This window comes from Stomoxys calcitrans, chromosome 1, assembly GCF_963082655.1.
Source record: "Stomoxys calcitrans chromosome 1, idStoCalc2.1, whole genome shotgun sequence".
Taxonomy (NCBI): domain Eukaryota; kingdom Metazoa; phylum Arthropoda; class Insecta; order Diptera; family Muscidae; genus Stomoxys; species Stomoxys calcitrans.
Genome location: NC_081552.1, coordinates 155638115 through 155661292, shown reverse-complemented (window position 1 = coordinate 155661292; position 23178 = coordinate 155638115). Strand labels below are relative to the sequence as shown.

The 23178-nt window shown below is 38.7% G+C and overlaps 1 protein-coding gene across 1 annotated transcript in view; it reads left to right on the top strand.

Moving 5' to 3' along the window:
- The window catches only part of LOC106088638 (uncharacterized), a 74694-nt gene that overhangs the window by 24530 nt on the left and 26986 nt on the right, over nt 1-23178 (top strand). The window contains exons 2-4 of the mRNA XM_013254250.2: nt 3547-3694; nt 3760-4613; nt 17424-17618. Coding sequence (XP_013109704.1) covers nt 3547-3694; nt 3760-4613; nt 17424-17618 — 1197 coding nt within the window. The remainder of the gene's footprint in view (nt 1-3546; nt 3695-3759; nt 4614-17423; nt 17619-23178) is intronic.

Genomic DNA, 23178 nt, shown 5'->3' with positions numbered 1-23178 from the left:
AATATTAAAATTGTTACTTCAATTCTTCGGCAAAAATTTATTCGTTAAAGTTTATGAATAAAAAGGATGACTATATTGTCAAAATAGATTATTCAACAAAGGTTGATATACTCCAAATAGTCAAATATGATGTTTTGAGCTGGCTACAAGCAAAATGGTGCAATATTCTGTGGTCTAATAACTAAAAATAGGGGATAACATCATATAATGAGGCCGGCTAAAGTCTCAGCAAACCCCAAGTACACCGTATAAACCGTCAAACATTTGGTTGGCAATTTCATGATTTGGGGAATGTCTCCAAACGATGATTCTAGCCATTTTTGAACACAAGGGATCGCAATTTTCGTTTCCCTATTACCGAAAATGGTCTAGGTATAAATCCGTGCAAGACAAAAGTAGTTCTTTTTAGCAGGAGATACAAGTTGCCTACTGTGGAACCTGTCTCTTTGGGTGGTGAGAATGTTCCATTTACAGAAAGTGCAAAATACCAGGTTGTATTCCAGGGCAGGAAATTGAACTTTAAATCCAACATTTTGGAAAGGGCAAGAAATGCAACTCTTGCTGAGGGTTGAGTTGAGGGTTTAAACCGCGTGTCATGCAATGAGTATATACTGCAGTTGTCAGACCTATAATGCTTATGGTGTTATGGTCTGGTGGATGGCGCTTGAAAAGTCCGCCTACTGCTCAATACTTTACCGGATCGAAAGGATGGCTTGTTTGTGCATCACAGCCGCATTGAGGACGACACCATCTGATGCACTGAATTTAATGTTATATCTTATGTCTCTGGAAATTGTGGCTACCCAAATCGCACTGACACTGTGTTATCCTTGATACAATATCCCACATTCCAGGCAGTGTGGATAACACAAAAACCGCTCTCGACTGTAGCACAAAAAGCGCCCTCGACTGTAGCAGATATCTCAACGAGATGGCTGAACGGTTCAAAGTTTATCCGTTCTGGGTGCCGGGCTACAGAGATATCCCAGGGGAATTGTAAAACGGACGAGCTTGCGAAACTAGGAACTACCCTACCCTGAAATCTGTGGGTATGCCTCTAGCGACATGCAAGCTAAGTTTTCAGGACCCAAAGGAGCATTGTGAGCATTCCAAAACTATGTGGCCTAATCTAGACTTGAAGAGGTCTACTGCTTTGCTGTCATTGGCTAGAACAGATGTCTCAGTCATTCTGTCCGTCATGACAGATCACTGTCTAATCGGAAAACATGCTGACAGGCTGAAGGTTGCCAGCAACGACTGTTGAGAATATGTGAGGAAGAAGAGACTATAGTTCCACTTTAGGTTCCCATTTCTTTGAGAAGCTGTCTGATTTAGTGGATGTAAACATTCGCAAGTTATTGAGCTTTTTAAAGTGATCTAATTGGTTCAACTGTAGCAACTAGAAGGTACATATCTTCCTTCCTCTGTTCCTGTGGTATCACAATGGATGAAAACGTCTAAGTGAGTCTGATGGCAGACTGCCACTTAAACCTCCCCTAACCTGTCTGCTGCCCCTATTTTTTCATACATAACTGTATATATCTGAAACGAAAAGAGAGAAGATTTCAGGCTCCTAGAAGGTCTGGGTCCAATTTGCGTGCCCTCCATCACCTATAAATTTTTGTTTGCACTCCGAAATATTCATTTATGCTCCGATTTCCAAAATTATACTTATAATATTTATATTCAACTTATAAAATTATATTTAAAGAGGTTGACATCGTATTTTGGGATTGACAAAGAGACTTGTGAAAGGATTTTAAAATGATTCATAGATTTAGATTGTTTAGAAAATCTATTATATGAACTCAAAAGTGTTTGTTCAGAATAGACTCGAAAACGGCTGAACCGATTTTCTTAAAATTTTCACAGATTGTGTAGGTTGGTCTGGAAGGAATAATAGGATACACAATTTTTTGATATTGGAAGGGGGGCGGACCCTCCCTCTTACCCCAAAAGCATCAATATGTGTCTCAAATGAAAGTTATTCGGGAAAAGAGTATTAATTTGATAATAAACATTGGGTCCAGGTACCTAAGGACCGTCCCGATCTAAAACCCCCACAAAATAGGCATATTGGACGATAATGACAATATAGGACTCAAATGAAAGGTATTAGGGAGTAGATTACAAATATGGTCTGCAAGGAGCAATAGGGTATAGAATTTGTTGATATCGTAAGGGGGCGGACCCTCCCCCTTACCCCAAAAGCACGACGCAAAAATAAAAATTGGGCCGATCGGGACAATATGGGACTCAAATAAATAGTATTCGGGAGTAGAGTATTAATTTGAAAATAAACATTGGGTCCAGGGAGGGGCATCCCGGCTCAAAACCTCTCAAAATAGGCATATTGGACGATGATGACAGTATAGGACTCAAATGAAAAATATTAGGGAGTTGATTACGAATATGGACTGGAAGGAGCTATAGGACATGTAATTTGTTGATATTAGAAGGGGGAAGTCATGACAATAAGGGACTCAAAAAACCATCTTCAAATGGGAATGTTTGCCAATCATGGCTGTATGGGAAACAAATAAAGGGTATAGTGTTTGGGAAGAATCATATGGTATTTGAATATTTTTCGCGTTCTCTTGAAGAAGCCGCAGCGGAGCACGGTATACCATAATTTTGATGCATCATTTTACCATATCTGTATATTTAGTTAAAAGTTATGCGGGTTAGAAATAAACATAAAGCTATCTTTACAACATTTTTAAGGTGTTAAAAGACCATTAAAGATATTCCGCGCACAAAAGCATATTTTTTGTAAGGGGTTTCGAGCATTTCCCAGCAAAAAACAAATTGGAAAATCGGACCATAAATGCTCTTTTGGCCGAAGTGAATAAATTTGTAGACCCACCAATGTGTCCCCAGGCCTGTGGTCTGGTTAACACCTTAGCTATATACAAGTTTGCCCATGAACATTCCATTAAGGAACAGGGGAAAACGTCTCATAAATCAATCAGTCAGTCAGTCAGTTCTGTCCGATTAAATTTTATGCTCAATGATAAAGGACCTCCTTTTTATAGCCGAGTCCGAACGGCATGCCGCAGAGCGACACCTCTTTGGGGAGAAGTTTTTACATGGCAAAGTACGTCACAAATGTCGCTACCATTAGGAGGGGATAACCACCGCTGAAAATTTTTCGGATGGTCTCGGCAGGATTCGAACCCAGGCGATCAGCGTCATAGGCGGACATGTTAACCTCTGCGCTACGGTGGCCTCCAACACCTTAGCTATAACAATATTTTTATAACCGAATAATATTTCGTGCAAAATTTCTATCCAGTCCGCCCCATGTCACTATGGAAAATCTAATTTAGGAATTCCATGCTAGTTACAAGATCCTTAATTGTTTTCCATACCGCGTGCCTAAGTTGGTTCATGTCTGGTATTTGTCACCTGAGTACCAGTGTCAGTTGGCCGCGGGCAATGCCGGGCAATGGCGCATGGCATACACGTGGGAAGATGATGAGACTTAATACTACAACAAATAAAAACTTCTCTTAAAATTCATAAAAAATAATTATTGTTTTGCAGTGAATTGTCTGAAGGGATTAGCGACTTTGTTGTCCAGTTTGATGTCCTACATGATAGACGGCCATCTGTGGAGCCTTTAAGTCTACAAAGTTGGAATGGGGTCAATATAAATTCGCACATAGATGTCACGCAAGCGATATTAAAACAGGTAAGTCGGCAGATCCGGCAGATCTGAAAATAAGTGTAACCGGTTCATCTCAATTTCTATTTAAGCTCGAAAATTCTAATCAAGAGACTGCATTTCTCAATATACTACAACATTTACTGAGCATTGATTCTAAACATGATTCAGCCAACATTATATGGAATACCATAGAAAAGTTAGTTCACCGTGCAAAGTTAATAGAAAATCAATATGATTCCGAATGTTTGCTTAGAGGCGCCATAGAGCATAAGTTAACATGTCCAAATTGCAATTATAATGATGACCGTTGCTCGACCTCAATCTTGTCCAATCCGCCACGTGAAACAAAGACAACATCCGCATCGACCACACAGCAATTGCTAGCTCAGCCTCCTTCGCTGCAGGGAATCCCACCGCCACCTACGCAAGCAGTACAATCTATGTCCCCACCACCGCCACCTTTTATGCCACCTCCGCCATCTATGACCGGAATTCCACCTCCCCCACCAGCTTTTATGCCACCTCCGCTATCTATGACCGGAATGCCACCTCCCCCACCTATGCTTGGATTAGCACCTCCGCCCCCTATACCTGGTATGCCACCCCCACCACCACCAGGAGCTCCACGCAATACTTTAAATTCCTTATTGCCACACCAAAATATACCACGTCCAATAAAAAAAATGAAGACCCTTAATTGGAGTAAAATTCCGCCAATAAAAATTCTTGGAAAACAAAATATGTGGACCATTATGAACAACATACAGCCTCAGTGTATTGATTTTCAAGAACTGGAAGAGTTATTCTGCCTACAAACCAAAACGGAGGTGGCAAAATGTTCCGACAATGTTGACGGCAAGTCGAAAAAGGACACGACCACCATTCATCTAATCGATGGAAAAAGAAGTTTAAACATAAACATTTTTCTAAAACAATTCAAAGGGTAAAATCAACTATTTATCTAATAATAACAGGTTGTATTTGAACATTATGGTTAGTTTTGGAGTATGTTAATCTGCAAACCTGGCCAAGGGTTGAAATTTATTGACCAAAAGTTCATATCTTCGGTTATACCTACCACTAATTCTAATATCGTCATTCTGTTTGTAACTACTCGATTCTTGATCGTCGTGACATATGATGTCGATCTAGCCATGTCCGTCCGTCCGTCTGTCTGTCGAAAGCACGCTAACTGCCGAAGGAGTATAGTTAGCTGCTTGAAATTTTGCACAAATACTTCTTATTAGTGTAGGGCGGTTGGGATTGTAAATGGACCATATTGGTTCATGTTTTGATATAGCTGCCATATAAACCGATCTTGGGGCTTGACTTCTTGAGCCTCTGGAGGGCGCAATTCTTATCCGATGGGAATGAAATTTTGCATGACGTATTTTATTATGACTTTCAACAACAACTGTGCCAAATAGGGTTAATAACCTGATATAGCTGCCATGTAAACAGATCTGGGATCTTGACTTCTTGAGCCTCTAGAGGTCGCAATTATTATCCGATTTGGCTGAAATTTTGTAAGACGTATCCTCTCGTGGCCATCAAGATACGTGTTTATTATGGTCTGAATCGGTCTATAGCCTGATTCAGCTTCCAAATAAATCGATTTCTCTATTTTACTTCTTGAGCCCCCAAAGGGCGCTATTCTTATTCGAATTGGCTGACATTTTACACAGGTCTCCCACATATAATTTAATTGTGGTCCGAACCGGACCATATCTTGATATCGCTCTAATAGCAGAGCAAATCTTTCGTTTTATCCTTTTTTTTGCCTAAGAAGAGATGCCGGGAAAAGAACTCGACAAATGCGATCCATGGTGGAGGGTATATAAGATTCGGCCCGGCCGAACTTAACCCGCTTGTACTGTTTTTTTTTTGTTTTGCTTTTTTAGTGCAGAAAGGCGATTAATGAAAAGAATCAACGCATTCTGTTGCATCTTGCAAGAAAAAAAGATACAGGACATGATGATGCAAGGTGGCTAGCTCAAAATGTGACGCGGTTCTCTGATCCAAATCTCATCGTGCATAATCATAGTGGTTGAACATTTCTATATAAAGCCACTCAGTTTGAGAATGTAAATTTCCTTCAAATAATACAACAAGTTCTGCTACAACGTGTACACAGAAAAAAATAACTCTTAAAAAAAACCAACTACCGAATTTCTATGCCAACTTTAAATTCTCAACGAATTTTAGCATTGAATCGAAGACATTATTTGTTGAAGTACGTAAGTAAGACTCTACCAGAGACTTGACAGACAAAATTATTGAAATTTTGTTGACTTTCAACAAGTTCTATAGTGCGGGGCGTTGTAAAAATATGCATACTACCATGTAGATCACATAACTCCCATGCCATTCATGACTTGCAAACGTAGGTAAGAGTCCCCCGGCCGGCCAAAAAAAAATGTATTATTTTTTCTATTAAACTTAATTTAGAAAGGTCGGCATAAAAAATATGAATTTCGTATTCAGAAAAAAAAATTTTTTTTGAGTGGTTTTTACCTTTTTTATACCCTTCTCCATAGGATGGGGGAATACTAATTTTGTCATTCTGTTTGTAACACCTCGAAATATGCGTCTAAGACCCCTACGGTATATATATTCTTGATCGTCATGTCATTTTAAGTCGAACTAACCATGTCCGTCCGTCTGTCTATCGAAGGAGTAAAGCTAGGCGCTTGAAATTTTGCACAAATACTTTTTTTAGTGTAGGTCGGTTGGGGTTGTAAATGGGCCAAATTGGTCCATGTTTCGATATAGCTGCCATATAAACCGATCTTGGGCCTTGACTTCTTGAGTCCCTAGAGGACGCAATTATTATCCGATTTGGCTAAAATTTTGCATGAGGTGTTTTGTTATGACATTCAACAACTGTGCTAAGAAAAGTTCATAACCTGATATAGCTGCCATATAAACCGACCTGGGATCTTGACTTCTTGAGCCACAAGAGGCCGCAATTATTATCCGATTGTGCTAAAATTTTGCATGAGGTGTTTCGTTATGACATTCAACAACTGTGCCAAGTATGGTTCAAGTCGGTCCATAACCTGATATAGCTGCCATATAAACCGATATGGGATCTTGACTTTATGGTATGAATCGGTTTATGGCCTAATACAGCTCTCCTATAAACCGATCTCCCTATTTTACTTCTTCAGCCCCTTAAGTGCGCAATTCTTACTAGATTTGGCTGAAATTTTGCAAAATGATTTCGACTACGGTCTCCAATATTCTTTTATCCTTTGTTTGCCTAAAAAGAGATATCGTGGAAAGAGCTCGACAAATGCAATCCATGGCGGAGGGTATATAAGATTCGGCCCGGCCGAACTTAGCACGCTTTTACTTGTTCATTATTCTTTGTTTGCCTTAAAAGAGATTAATTAATTTAATTTATTGAGACACAGTACTTGTTGATATATCTCTTTCATATATGTAAAAATCAATTTGATTTGTTTGTAGGTTTGTTTGTTTGTGTGTTCCTTATAGACTCAGAAACGGCTGAACCGATTTTCTTGAAATTTTCACAGACTATGCATAATGATCCCGTGGTGAAAATAGGGTACTAAATTTTTTGACATCTGAATGGGGGCGGATCCGCCCCCTTACCCTAATTTTCAGAAACGCCAGATCTCGGAGATGGGTGGTGCAATTTATGCGAAATTTTGTGTGCTCTCATATAGTACCCGAAAAAAAAATTGGTATCCAAATTTCGAATGGGGTACCTAGGGGGCCGCCACGCCCTAAAACCTACCAAACATATATTTACACCAATCACGACAATATGGGACTCAAATGAAAGGTATTTAGGATAAAAAAAGTATCTGATATCCAATTGTCGGACCAAGTGCTAGGGGGACCACCCCAACCCCCAAAACACCCCTAAATCGACATCTTTACCGACCCAAAACACCCCCCCAAACGGGACTTATTTACTGACCATGGGAATATGGGGCACAAATGAAAGGTCTTTGGGAGTAAAGCACGAATTTGATATCAATATTCGGGAAAAAGTGTCTATGGGGCCACTCCACCCCCACAACACTACCCAAATAGGAAGTATTTGCTGACTATTGCAATATGAGGCTCAAATAAGAGGGCTTTTAGAGTGTAACACGAATCCGATATATATTTTCAAGGCCAACTCACTGAGTGGCCGCCCATCACCCAAAACACCCCCCAAGGCGGTCATGTTTGCCGACTTTGGAAATATGGGGCTCTAATTAAAGGTATTTGGAAGTAGACCACGTATCTAATATCAAGATTAGGGACCAACTGTCTAGGGGACGTCCCACCACCATAACAACCCCCAATAAGACAATTTTGGTCTTAAAGAGAGTGGAACTAAATTTTATAGTTTTTGGGGCCAATAACCCAAACCGGACATATTTGCTGACTTTTGCAATAAGGGGTTTAATGAATGGTATTTGAGACTACAAAACGAATTTGATATCCAATTTTGTGGCCAATGGCAATACTAGGTTCGAATAAATGATATATATAAATGAGAATAGAATACGTTGCTGATATTCTTTTAAGGCTAAGTGTTTGGGGGACCACCCCACTCCCCAAAACACCCCTAAATCGGGCATATTTACAGACCATGTCAATGTGGGGCTTAAATGAAAGGTATTGGGGGTAGAGAAAGAATTGATACCCACTTTCAGGACGAATTTTCTGGGGGACTACCCTTTTCCCAAAATACCCCACAAACAGCAATTTTTTACTGACCATCACAATATGGATCTCAAATAAAGGTATTTGGGAGTAGAATAATAAATTTGTATTAATGGCATCACCCATTCCCCAAAACACCCCTCAAAGGGTAACAATGACAATATGTGTCTCAAATGAAAGGTATTTGAGATTGGAAAATTAATTTGATAACCAATTTTGGGGCTATGTGTTTGGGGTACGCCTCATCGTGCAAACTCCCCTAAACCAATGCCAATATGGGGTTGAAATAAATGTTATTCGAAAGAAGAGCACGATGCTGATATTTTGTCTGGCCCTGAAACCCCCGGAACACCCCTTAATCAAATATCATGAGAATATCGGGCTGAAAAAAAGTATTTTAAGAATGGAGTACACCTTACATACAAACTTAAATTCGTAAACCAATAAAGAGCATATGGGGTTCCGATAAAGGCACTTATATTGTTAAACTGTTAGTCAAGCGTTATATTATTTTCGTAGCATGGTATTTCACTAAAAGCTATTCCAAGGAAACTTTTGTTCCATATAAAGTAAAAGAAGGCGCAGCGGAGCGGGCCCGGGTCAGCTAGTTTCATCATAAAAATGATGAAGACTACCAAACATGAGGTCATGAGTTGTAAACTCTGCGGCACCAAAATTATTAAAAATTTTAATTTAATGGTAATAGTAGAGAGTGACAGAATAAACTCCGAGAGTAGCAGTAAAACGAACGAGACAAAGCAGCGCGAACCGAACAAAGAAAACAGCAAGTAAAAGCGTGCTAAGTTCGGCCAGGCCGAATCTTTTTTTTTCTCGGCATCTCTTCTTTTGGAGGCTCAAGAAGTAAAATAGAGAGATCGATTTATATGGGAGCTGTATCGGGCAATGGACCGATTCAGACCATAATAAACACGTATGGTCATGAGAGATCCGTCGTATCAAATTTCAGGCAAATCGGATAATAATTGCGCCCTCTAGAGGCTCAAGAAGTCAAAATCCCAGATCGGTTTATATGGCAGCTATATCAGGTTATGAACCGATTCGAACCTTATTTGACAGTTGTTGAAAGTTAAAATAAAATATGTCATGCAAAATTTCAGCCAAATCGGATAGGAATTGCGCCCTCTAGAAGCTCAAGAAGTCAAGTCCCCATATCTGTTTATATGACAGCTATAACAGGTTATTAACCGATTTGAACCATACTTGGCACAGTTGTTGGGTCATAACAAAATATTACGTGCAAAAATTCATTCAAATTGGATAAGAATTGCGCCTTCTAAAGGCTCAGGAAGTCAAGACCCAAGATCAGTTTATATGGCAGCTATATCAGGTTATGAACCGATTTGAACCATACTTGGCAAAGTTGTTGGGTATCATAACAAAATACTACGTGCAAAAATTCATTCCAATTGGATAAGAATTGCGCACTCTAGACGCTCAAGAAGTCAAGACCCAAGATCGGTTTATATGGCAGCTATATCAGGTTATGGACCGATTTGAACCATACTTGGCACAGTTGTTGGATATCATAACAAAACACGTCGTGCAAAATTTCATTCTGATCGGATGAGAATTGCGCCTTCTAGAGGCTCAAGAAGTCAAGACACAAGATCTGTTTATATGGCAGCTATATCAAAACGTGGTCCGATATGACCCATTTACAATACCAACCGACCTACACTAATAAGAAGTATTTGTGCAAAATTTCAAGCAGCTGGCTTTACTCCTTCGAAAGCGTGCTTTCGACAGACAGACGGACGGACATGGCTAGATCGACATAAAATGTCACGACAATCAATAATATATATACTTTATGGGGTCTCAGACGAATATTTCGAGTAGTTCCAAACAGAATGACGAAATTAGTACACCCCCCATCCTATGGAGGAGGGTATAAAAACACCACCACCCGAAGCAAAGCACATGCGTTTGCTGATTAGATGGGTTTCTGCCTTGCTTATGGATATATTGTTGTTGTTGTTGTTGTTGTAGTCGAGACGGCAGCCCTTGCCGATGGAGGATTCCATCGGTTCAATCCGGTACGTACAACTGCCTGCCATGGGATTGTTGGATATATTGTTGTTGTTATATGTTGGCTTGCAAAGAGTGACTTTCAACAATAAATTTGTACTTTGGTCGTTGAGATGCAGAATAAATTGTTGCAGGAAAATTAAGAACTTTCGTATGGTATTTAAGCACTTAAGCACTAAAATTTTTTTTAGACTACCCCAATAATGTATCACTATCTGCGGATCAAATTTTACCTGACTGTCAACATTTATTTCCGATAAAACTAGTTAAAATGTGTTAAGTTCGGCCGCGCCGAACTTTGGACATCTACCACCATGAACATATCAATCATCCTATTCTATTATAACTCCACTACAACCACTATAAATAGTTATATCTATTTAAATAGTGGCTAGTCTCGATCATATTTTATTCAGGTCCTGAGAAATCATAAACAAGTACAAGTTTCAGCAAACTCAGGCAATAAATCCGCTTTTTATGGGATTAAGCCCCTTAATTGGAGGATCGGTCTATTGGCAGCTATATCTATATAGTCTGATCTGGATCATATTTAGGTTGGATGATGGAAGACTTAAAATAACTCACTATTCTCAATTTCAACAAAATCGGATAATAAAGCTTTTATGGGCTTCAGACCCTTAACCGCCAGATCGGTCTACATGTAAGCTATATCTAAATATCGCCCGATCTTAACCATATGCGGGTCAGATGGCAGGAAGCTTAAAACAACGCACTGATTGAAATTTCAGTCAAATCGTGTAATAAATAAAGTTTTTATGGGCCAATCAGGCCAATATGGGATCAAAATGAAAGGTATTCAAGAGTAGAATACGATTTTCATACTAATAATTGGGTCCAAATAATTGGGGGTCCGCCCCCTAAAATAGGTTCATTGAACGAGCAAATGGTCAGGAAGAAGAAAAATGCTTTATAATTTGTTGATGTCGGAAGGGACGGACCCTCCAAAAATACTACCCCGTTACCCCTAAAATACCGCCCAAAATCACAAGTGGACCGATAAAGACAATATGGATATCAAATGAAAGGTATTGAAAATGGTATTAAAAATTGGGTTCAAGTACCCAGGAAGTCGCCCTACCCCCAAAATATCTAAAAACAGACAAATTGGTCGTATATATCAATATGGGGCTTAAATGAAAGGTATTCGGGAGTAGATTACGAATCTGGCATACAAAATCAGATCGAAGTGTAGGGGTCACCCCACCCACCAAAAACGCCCCATCATGACTATATGCGACTCGGTTTGTTTGTTTGTTCCGTAGAATCAAAAAAAGGAAACAGAGGTTATATAATTTTCAGATATCGGATGGTGGCTGACCCTCCCCCTTACACCAAAAACAAAAGTGAACTGTTAGGCACAATATGGGTATCAAATGAAAGGTATTGGAGACTAGTAAATGAATATCGTATTAAATTTTGGCTCCAAGTACCCAGCGGGTCGCCCAACCCCAAAACTCCTCTAAACAGATATATTCGACGTTTCTATCAATATGGAACTCAAATGAAAAGTATCCGGCAGTAGATTACACATATGGCATTAAAAATTAGGTCCCAGTAATGGGAGGTCGCCCCACCCCAAATACCTCCCAAATGAGCATATCCGCCGACCGTGGTTATACGCGATTCAAATGATCAAGGTGGCGCTTTTCCTCCTCAAAACACGCCGAATAGGTTAATTGACCCATTATGGCAATATGGGACTCAAATGAAAGGTATTTGAGAGAAGAAAACGAATTTGATATCCAATTTTGGGGGTACGCCCTAAATTACCCCTTAAACTGAACACTTTTTCCGACTATAGCAATATGAAGCTCAAATCAACTGTATTTGAGAGTAAAGAACGAATTTGATATCTATTTTCAGGACAAAGTGCCGGTGGCCGCCCCAGCCTCAAAACACCCTCCAAACGGATCATACTTACCGACCATGGCAATATGGGGCTCAAAGTAAAGGGATTTGGGAGTGAAAACGAATTTGATATCCATATTTGAGTCGAAATGTCTCCCTAAAATTATTTCTCATTACCCCAATTTCAAAAATACAATATCTCGGAAATGGGTAACGCGATTCGTTCGAAATTGTTTGCACTATAACAGTCTCCAAAAAAAAAAATGGTTTCTATTGTTGGGGACGGGTGCCACGGGTGCCGCCCAAAACCTGCCAAATGGATATATAGACCAGTCACGACAATATAGAGTCATGTGTTTTGGGACCCGCCCCACCCCCAAAATACTTCCCTATTATATAAAAGCTATTTGGGGTGGAAATTTATTGATTTTCGGGAAATTTATATTAATTATTGGGACAGAGACCCTGGGGTCCACCCCACCGTCAAACACAACTTATTTACCGATCATACCATTATGGGACTCATATTAAATGTTTCTGAAAGTAGAGCACGAATTTTATATTTACTTTAATGGCCAAGTGACCACACCCGAAATAGCCACTAAATCCGAAATATTTACCAATACGGCAATATGGGACTCAAAAGAAAGGCATTTGGGAGTAGAGTAAAAAATTTGTCCAGGAACCGAGCAGGGGCAAACTTCTCACTCATCAATGAGTGCTTTCCGATTCAAGTTGAGTTAATCAACGATAAGGGACCTCGCAAATGTCGCCATCATCATTAAGAACCACCGCTTTAAATTTTGTCCGAAGTTCCGACAGGATTCGAACGCAGGCGTTCAGCGTCATAGGCGGACATAGGCTACAGTAGCACGAATTCGATATCCACATTCAGGGCGAAGTGTCCCCACCCTAAAAAGATATTAGAGAGTTAAAGAAGGCGCAGAGGAGCGGGCCCTGTCCAGCTACTTTATGATAACGTTTTAATAAAAGTGTTATGTTACCAGTGTCCCTCCATCCCAAAGATATATATGGCATGCTGATACAAGCAGAGTATATATCCCTTGAACAAGGAACCAGTCTATCAGCCACAGCTTGTAATTCAACCGGTGATATATCATCTGGCCACTTAAAGGAGTCCAAACTTTTTATCGCCAGAAGGATTTCGGCGCAGATACAATTTCCCTCGCCAAATGATTTGAAAAATTTCACAAACATTTAATTTTAGAGTAGTTTGTTCGTGATCATTTTTAATCTTCTTTTATATATATAAAAGAGCTCCGCGAATGACTGACTGAACAATGCCCAGCCCAAACGTCTAAAGCTAGAATCATGAAACTTGGCACGAATGTGGGTCTTGGGGCATAGTAGCGTGGTAAAATGGGATTTTGTGATATTCGTACTTTTAGGTACAGAGTTGTACGAAATGGTGAATGTTTGCCCAGCGCGAACGGAAAGGGCTAGGAGAATGAGTTGAGGCTCAAATTAAAGAATAAGGTTTTGTGTAGAAAATTTTCCAATATAGTAACGGTAGTGAAAAAATAATGCCATTAGTGCCGCAATTGGTACTATTTGGTATCTTTTTTACGGATTGAGCTAGAGCTTTGAACTTTGGTACTTGGGCACATGGCAATCTAATTTTGGGTGACTATATGAATTTTTGGAAAAAGGTACAATTAGGTACCAAAAAAGGTACAAAATTTGTGAACGCTGAACAGGGCGAACGAATAGAGCTAGAATTTTGAAATTCTGCTTAAAGGATCATGTTGCGTAAAATTGGCGTTGGAAACGTGAAAAAGTGGAGAACTGTTTTCGAAACGACAGAAAACGTACGTTTAGTACCGCATTTAGTACAATTAGGTACTTTCTTACGGATAGAGTTAGAGCTTTGAAATTTGGCATGTAGGTACAACTAGGAAATATATAATGGATGGCTAAATGATTCTTTCTTACATTTTGGTACCAAAAAGGACAAAATAGCTAATCTTCGTCCGCAGCGAACGGCTAGGAGATTTTATTGAAATTCGACTATTTAGGTACTACAACATACAAAATTGTACTTTCTATACGAACTGAGATAGAGCTCTGAAATTTGGGATACTCGGTATACATTGAGAATATATTCGGCCGATTAGAAGTATTTTTACATTAAAGTTCTTAGTACATTAAAGTTCTTAAACGTACAAAATCCTACTTTATTATTGGGTTGCCCAAAAAGTAATTGCGGATTTTTCATATAGTCGGCGTTGACAAATTTTTTCACAACTTGTGACTCTGTTATTGCTTTTTTTCTTCTGTCAGTTAACAGCTGTTACTTTTAGCTTGCTTTAGAAAAAAGTGTAAAAAAAGTATATTTGATTAAAGTTCATTCTAAGTTTTATTAAAAATGCATTTACTTTCTTTTAAAAAATCCGCAATTACTTTTTGGGCAACCCAATACTTGATTGAGCTATAGTTCTCAAAATCGGAATACCGTTACTTCATATATTTATATCCTGATATATAAATATATGATGTAACGGTACAATGGAACTAGGGGATTTTTTTTTTTTGAAAATCGAACATTTACTAACACGTACAAAATGGTACTCTCCTTATGGATTGAGCTAGAGCTCTGAAATTTGGTAAGCAGGCACACATTGGCGGTATAATCCGGCGACTAGGAGATTTTTTGATATTAGAACATTTAGATATTAAACGGGGAAAATAGTTATTTCTTTACAGATTGAGTTAAAGCTTACACCTTAACATAGTTTATCGGCCGACTGGAAGATCTTTTGAAAATCGTACATTTACTAACACGTACAAAATGGTACTTTCTTTACGGATTGAGCAAGTGGTATGAAATGTTCAGTACAAGTACACAGTGAGAGTATAAAACGGGCGACTAGACAATTTTACTTTCTTTACTGATTGATCGAGAGGTCTGAAATTGTCAATACAAGAACACGTTGAGAGAATAAACCGGGCGATTAGGCAAACGTACAAAAGTAATTTTTTAAGGATTGAGCTAAAGCTCTCAAAATTTGGACACAGTAACCCTTAGACAGTATGTATTGGACGACTCGGAGATTTTTTTGAAATTAGTACATCTAGGTACTAAATCGTACAAATTGGTACTTTCTTTGCGCATTGAGCTAAAGCTCTCATAATTGGGATACAGTTGCTCCATGCCAGTATATTGGGCACTAGAAGAGCTTTCTGAAATTCGTACATTTAGGTAATAAATACCACAAAATAGGACATTGTGATTTATCTTATTCTACAATGTCAACGTAAACAATAGGGCAGAAAAAGACGTACGGAAAATGGAAAAAGGTACATTTAGGCTGAAAATTTGGGATATAAAGGGTGATTTTTTTGAGGTTAGGATTTTCATGCATTAGTATTTGACAGATCACATGGGATTTATTACCAAAACCAGTGTTCGGTTCGAAATGTGTTAAAATTTTGACAAATTTTGTTCAGCGATGAGGCTCATTTCTGGTTGAATGGCTACGTAAATAAGCAAAATTGCCGCATTTGGAGTGAAGAGCAACCAGAAGCCGTTCAAGAACTGCCCATGCATCCCGAAAAATGCACTGTTTGGTGTGGTTTGTACGCTGGTGGAATCATTGGACCGTATTTTTTCAAAGATGCTGTTGGACGCAACGTTACGGTGAATGAACACATTTCGAACCGAACACTGATTTTGGTAATAAAATTCAATGATTTGCAAGCGTTGCTCGTTAGTAAGTCTATTCATGATGAAATGTCAAAGCATACTGAGCATCTTTCTCTTTGACACCATGTCTGAAATCCCACGTGATCTGTCAAATACTAATGCATGAAAATCCTAACCTCAAAAAAATAACCTCAATAGAATGGGCGACTAGAAAGTTTTTTCGTACATTCGTGTACTAAAACGTACAATATGGTACACAAAAACCGCTCTCGGCTGTCGCAAATCTCTCAACGAGATGGCTGAACAGTTCAAAATTCACCTGTTTTGGGTGCCGGGAGACAGATATATCCCAGAGAATTGTAAAGCTCTACACATTCCAGGGATACTGGAATCTGTGGGTATGCCTCTAGCGACATGTAAGCTAAGTTTTCAGGACCCGGCCCGAAGGACAACGAATGATAGATGGTCACAAGCAGGGGGCTGTGAGCATTCCAAAACTATATGGCCTAATCTAGAGGTCTACCGCTTTGCTGTCATTGGCTAGAACAGCCGTCTCAGTCATTGTGTCCGTCATGACAGGTCACTGTTTAATCGGAAAACATGCTGACAGACTGAAGGTTGCCAATAACGACTTTTGCAGAAGCTGTGAGGACATCGAAGAGGAAGAGACTATAGAAGATCTTCTGTGTGTGTGTTTTCCGCACTAGCAGTCAGGAGAAGTTCCACTTTAGGTGCCCATTTCCTCTGATTTAGCGGATGTGAACATTCGCAAGTTATGGGGCTTTTTAAAGCGATCTGGATGGTTCAACGGCAGGAACTAGAACGCATCTTCCTTCTTCTGTTCCTGTGGTATCACAATGGACGAAAACGTCCAAGTGAGTCTGATGCACCGTGCAGTATATATCGGCCGACTAAAGATTTTTTTGCAATTCGTACATTTGGGCAATAAAACTGACAAAATGTTATTTCCTTTACGAATTAGGCTAAAGCTCTTACAATCGCGATACAGTTACTCCTTGACACTGGGTGTACCATCGGGAGTAGCGAAGCGACCGGGCGCATACTAGTATTTTAAGAAAATAAGCGAAAATACCATAAAGGACTAGGCATCGCTGGTTTACAATCAACTTCTTACAGAAAAAATATTCTTACTAGAACCGAAGTTATGGACTATTGGCCAACCCTCGTCAACTGTGAGCCATAATCGCTCAGGGCACTTGGATAAAGAGATCAGATCTCGTTGCATGGAGTATTATATTTAAGATAAAATCACAAGAACCGCACTAGGGAGAAGTTAGTACATTAAAAATTGTCGTTTAGATTGTTAATGCTCTCAGAATCGTCTCAAATGTTTTGGCTACTACCAACAATTGAACTAGATAAAACCACAAGACATTACTTAAATGTATAGGGACTTTTTTGTTTAAATTATGCATTGCAAATCATATTAGATAAATTTGTTCATTAACACTTTTTGCTTTACAGATACGATACAAATGATGCTATTATCACACTCCTAACTAACGCAAATCATAAAGCCATTGGACCAGAGAGATTAAAAGGACTTTTAAAACTTCTGCCAGAGGCCGAAGAAATTGAGACTTTGAAAAGTTTCGACGGCAATCATCAACGCTTGGGGAGCGCTGAAAAGTTTTTACTTATGCTGATTAAAATTCCAAAGTAAGTTCACAATGTGACTTTTAGTATACCCAGAAAAATATGTTTGCTGATATCAGCAAACACTGTCTGCTGATTTAAAATTTTTTAGCGCTAGAGTAAGCAAAAACACAAATCAAAAAACTGTTTTCATACTTCAATGTAGTTTCCCGGATAATGTCTTTCAATTAGAGGAGGAAATATTGGATAAATTAAGTAGAGTTAAAGTAAAAATCACCAAATTTTAGGCCTCGAGCTTGAGTTTTAATCAATACACAAAAATCTAACTTCACAGGCCGATGATTTACTTCTTTGGTTGGAAACAATAATTAAAACCCGATGTTTGAGTTTTTGAAAATCCTTTGTTTGGTAATAATCGAGCTCGAGGTCTTAGTTTGTAGCATGACAAAACTACCAGGTAGTGTACCGTAAACAGCTGAGTAAAACTTTTTCTCGCGAAGTGCACTATCTGTCAACGACTTTTGGTTGTGTGTGTGTGTGCTATATACAAAATCAGAGTTGCACTAATCACTGATTTTGACAGATAGTGCACTTAATATTTTGTTGTTGGACAACTGCCACTACCTGTAAATGAATATAAATATCTTGGTTTGTAGTTTATATTTTATTTTTATTCGATATTTCGACTACCCATGGAAGACATCATCTGGAATTCTGTTTAAAATAGGAAAACATACATACAAATATATTTAAAGCTAAACACAAGACGATTTCTAATGACAAACATACGAACAAATAATTTGTACTATAGCGCGTTCGAGTCTTGCGTTGTTGGCAGTGCGATACATACTAAAAATTGTATTTGTCGTATTATTGCATTTCCCCCCTCTTTCTTATTAGACTTCTGTAGCTGTTTGCAAGGTTCTCTGTGTAGGGCTTGTAGTTTATGCTTGTAGGTGTGTCCAATATGGGTAACATCTCAATCGTGAGTCTTTTGTTGTAGTTGTTTTCACACTACAAAACTGATACTCTCTCCAACTAGGGATTGTGATGCTGAGTTGCACAGTGTTTAGCATGTGCTGTTTTCTGCGTGTTATTTTGTGACCTTAATTTCGTATCCGATCTATGCCCCGACGCGTTTTTAGTTTGTTTTTGGTTGTACCTATGTAATATTTGTCGCATGTTTCAATTTCATTTTATTTTTTGAATTAAAGTCAACCGGAAAATATCAGGACTTATTGCGAATAATTCGCTGCTAACAGATTTTCAATCTGGTTTCCGGCCAAAGCAGAGTTGCACTACTGCACTGTTGAAGGTAGTTGAAGATGTAAGAAGTGATATTGACAGCGATAATGTTACCTTTCTTGTTCTTTTAGATCATTCGAAGGCATTTAATTCCGTTGATCCCAATATACTTTGCCTTAAACTCAAACATTTATTTAAATTTTCTGAAAGAACAACGGATCTTATATTTTCCTATCTTTCGAATAGAAGGCAATCGCTATGTGTTGATAGCCGGTGTTCTGTTCCGCAGGGGTCTGTATTGGGCCCACTCCTTTTTTCCTTATATAGCAATGACCTTCCTGGACAGTTGCGCAACTGTGGTATTCATATGTATGCCGACGACGTACAGCTGTATATGAGCTCTTCGCCGGGGAGGCTGATCGATGGCGTACTTCGTCTTAATAGTGACTTGAATAGTATAAACACATGGGCAAACGCCAAAGGACTACTTTTAAATCCAACTAAGTCTAAGTGCCTTGTGATTGGTAGGAATCGGGTGACAATGCCGCTCAATCTTGATGTGGCAATTGCTGGAGTCCCAATTGAGACTGTTCATCTGCAAGAAAGCTTGGGTTGGAGTTTGATGATAGACTTTCATGGACGAATCATGTCAGTACGACAGGGAGCAGGACCTATGGCGTTTTACGAAACTTATGTATGAGTCGACAGTATACCCCTTTGCCAATAAGAATGCTTTTGGCTAGGACATTTATTCTGCCGGAGCTATTATACTCTTGCGAAGTTTTTTACGGTTGTGATGTAACTCATTGGAAAAAATTGCACGTGGCATTTAACGATGTCCTTAGATACATTTTTGGTTTGCGTAAAAGAGAATAGGTATCTGACTTTGCCAGACAAGTATATGTACAAGTACAAGTATATACCTCTACAAGAGGTAGACAAGTAATACAAATACGTCATCAATATCGTGTATCTGAACAACAGTTCTTTGTTAATGCTATACGTTTCTGGAATAATCTTCCCAATAGTATTCAAATTATAAGTAATGAACGACAGTTGAAATCTTCGATTTATAGTCCTTTTAATTAATTATTGGTTTTGTTTTTTTTTTATAACTATTTATTCATTTATTTTATCGGTTACTTTGATTAAATTGTTAAATTTTCTTTAAAGTTTCTTTTTCTCCCTTTTTCAATTTTTTTAAACCTTTTTTTTACTTAAATATTGTATCAGTAGCTTTGCTTAAATTGTTAAATATTTTTTTACCAATTATTGTTCTATTTAAATGAAAACTTGTTGAACTCATTGTATTTATGAATTTACCAACCCATGCTTTATATAAGACATTGTCTGTTGTATGAGTTTTAGCATAATAAAATACAAATACAAATTCGATTTTTCCATGTTTTCTATTTTCGGTTTAAGTTTCGTGAAGAGCTGTTGTAGAGCGTTGGTGGTTTTTGAAGCGATTGAGTAGGTTTCCTTGTCAATGCAGTTGGAGTTTTGAAATCTCTCTGTAAGGTGTGGGCTATATATCATTGATTTGTAGATTTTTGGCTTTTTTATACCCTCCACCATAGGATGGGAGTATACTAATTTCGTCATTCTGTTTGTTACTACTCGAAATATTCGTCTGAGACCCCATAAAGTATATATATTATTGATCGTCGTGACATTTGATGTCGATCTAGCCATGTCCGTCCGTCCGTCTGTCTGTCGAAAGCACGCTAACTTTCGAAGGAGTAAAGCTAGCAGCTTGAAATTTTGCACAAATACTTCTTATTAGTGTAGGTCGGTTGGTATTGTAAATGGGCCATATTGGTCCACGTTTTGATATAGCTGCCATATAAACAGATCTTGTGTCTTGACTTCTTGAGCCTCTAGAGGGCGCAATTCTCATCCGATTAGAATGAAATTTTGCACGACGTGTTTAGCTATGACTTCCAACAACTGTGTTAAGTATGGCTCAAATCGGTTCATAACCTGATATAGCTGCCATATAAACCGATCTTTAATCTTGACTTCTTGAGCCACTAAAGGGAGCAATTCTTATCCGATTTTAATGAAATTTTGCACGAAGTTTTTTGTTATGATATCAAACAACTGTACCAAGTACGATTCAAATCGGTCCATAACCTGATATAGCTGCCATATAAACCGATCTTGGGTCTTGACTTCTTGACCCTCAACAGGGCGCAATTCTTATCCGATTGGAATGAAATTTTGCACGACGTGTTTGGCTATGACTTCCAACAACTGTTTTAAGTATGGTTCAAATCGGTTCATAACCTGATATAGCTGCCATATAAACCGATCTTTAATCTTGACTTCTTGAGCCACTAGAGGGAGCAATTCTTATCCTTATATAGCTGCCATATAAACCGATTTGGGATCTTGACTTCTTAAGCCTGTAGAGGCCGCAATTATTATCCGATTTGTCTGAAATTTTGTACGACGGATTCTCTCATGACCATCAACATACGTGTTTATTATGGTCTGAATCGGTCTATAGCCCGATACAGCTCCCATATAAATCGATCTCTCTATTTTACAACTTGAACCCCAAAGGGCGCAATTCTTACTCGTATTGGCTGATATTTTACACAGGTCTCCAACATATAATTTAATTGTGGTCCGAACCGGACCATATCTTGATATCGCTCTAATAGCAGAGCAAATCTTTCGTTTTATCCTTTTTTTGTCTAAGAAGAGATGCCGGGAAAAGAACTCGACAAATGCGATCCATGGTGGAGGGTATATAAGATTGGGCTCGGCCGCTTTTACTTGTTTCTTCTCTATTCCTCAGCTCATTTTTATTCTGTTTGATAAGTGATTTGATTGTATCTTTGGGAAATCAGTTTTGTTCCAAAATACCTTTAATTTTCTGCGAATTATTGTTGTGTGTTTTCGAAAATCGTTTCATTTTTATTTTTAATTTAATTTGATCTCATGTCTTATTTTATTTTATCTATTATACTTTAGTCTCCCCATCGTGATCTGCATGCCTTTTCATTAAACGACAGGCTTTTTTTTACCATCCAAGTAAAATAAGAAACTTGATCAAAGGTGTCTAATTAGCTGTCCAAGCAACAGTTGGAAGGAATCTCTCCTTTTTATGTTTATTATGTTTAACTCAGCAACACCACACACTTTTTCAAACTCGAAAAATTTCCATAATGCCTCTGTTACTGTGAAATTGGTAAAAACACTTCACATTTGTTATTGAAAATAGTGATCGCTACTGGGTGCAAGAACTGATCCATCGGCTGTGACATTTGGTCATAAAGTGAGACCAACTCACTATTTATAGACCGATCATAATCTTTTAAATACTTAAAATTGTGCTTGTTTTTGCGAATATATTAGTTTTTTAGTCATAGTTTCGGCGAATCAGCTTCGGTATCTTGATAACATTTTTTCTTGTGCGCTTATTTTAATTTCCTCTCAAACTAGTGTTATGAATTCACCAGGCTATTGTTTGACTTTTATTTCCATGAAATTGTACGCAAACAAACTGAACAGGAAGCAACTATAATTGTAAAATATTCAAAAAAAAAAATGTTTTGACTAATTTTTATGAAGAGCCATCTACATTCTACTCAAATGTTGTCGCTAAATTCCCCTACGAACTTTATTAAAATCGATCGAAAATCCGTTTTTGATGGAAAAGATGACCGGTAAAAATTGGATCCATTAATTGCCGCAAATACAAATTTGCCCATGAACATCCCATTAAGGAATAGGGGCAAACTTGTTGTTGTTGTTGTAGCAGTTTATTGTGTTCTATCTTTCGTCTTCTTGATTCTGTTGAGTGTCAAGACCCAGGAACTCTGCGACTAAGATGGGGTGCGTCCACAGGGATCTGGGTTTGAGTCAACAGGGTATGGCCGGACAGTGTATCGTGCGGTCCCTGGTTACAATCGGGACATACATCTTGCACGTCGGCATCAATCCTAGCTCTGTAGGAATTGAGGCGGCTGCAACTGTCGGATCGTTATTGAGACAGAACCACTCTGGTTTGCTGGTGGAGGTCGATTTCTTCAGGTGCAATGAGAGGCGGTCGTTCTCCAAGGACCACATTCACCGGGTAGCCAATTACCGCATCTACTACCGTGTCTGCATGAATGTTGTCTAGGCCTGCTTGATATGCCGCTTGATCTAGAGGTTCTCTCTTGTAGCGCTGAACCTCGCGTTCTAGATCACCCTAAGGCTTCTGGGCTGTGGATATCTATCCACAAGATGATGATTTGGACGGTCTCTGCGATAACAGCCCAAAAGGTATTGCTTAGACAGCATGTAGTTATGTCTTCGCACTGATAGGATCTTTGTCTCCTGATGGAGGTGGTCCACATAAGAACTGAGTAGACAGCCCGTCGCA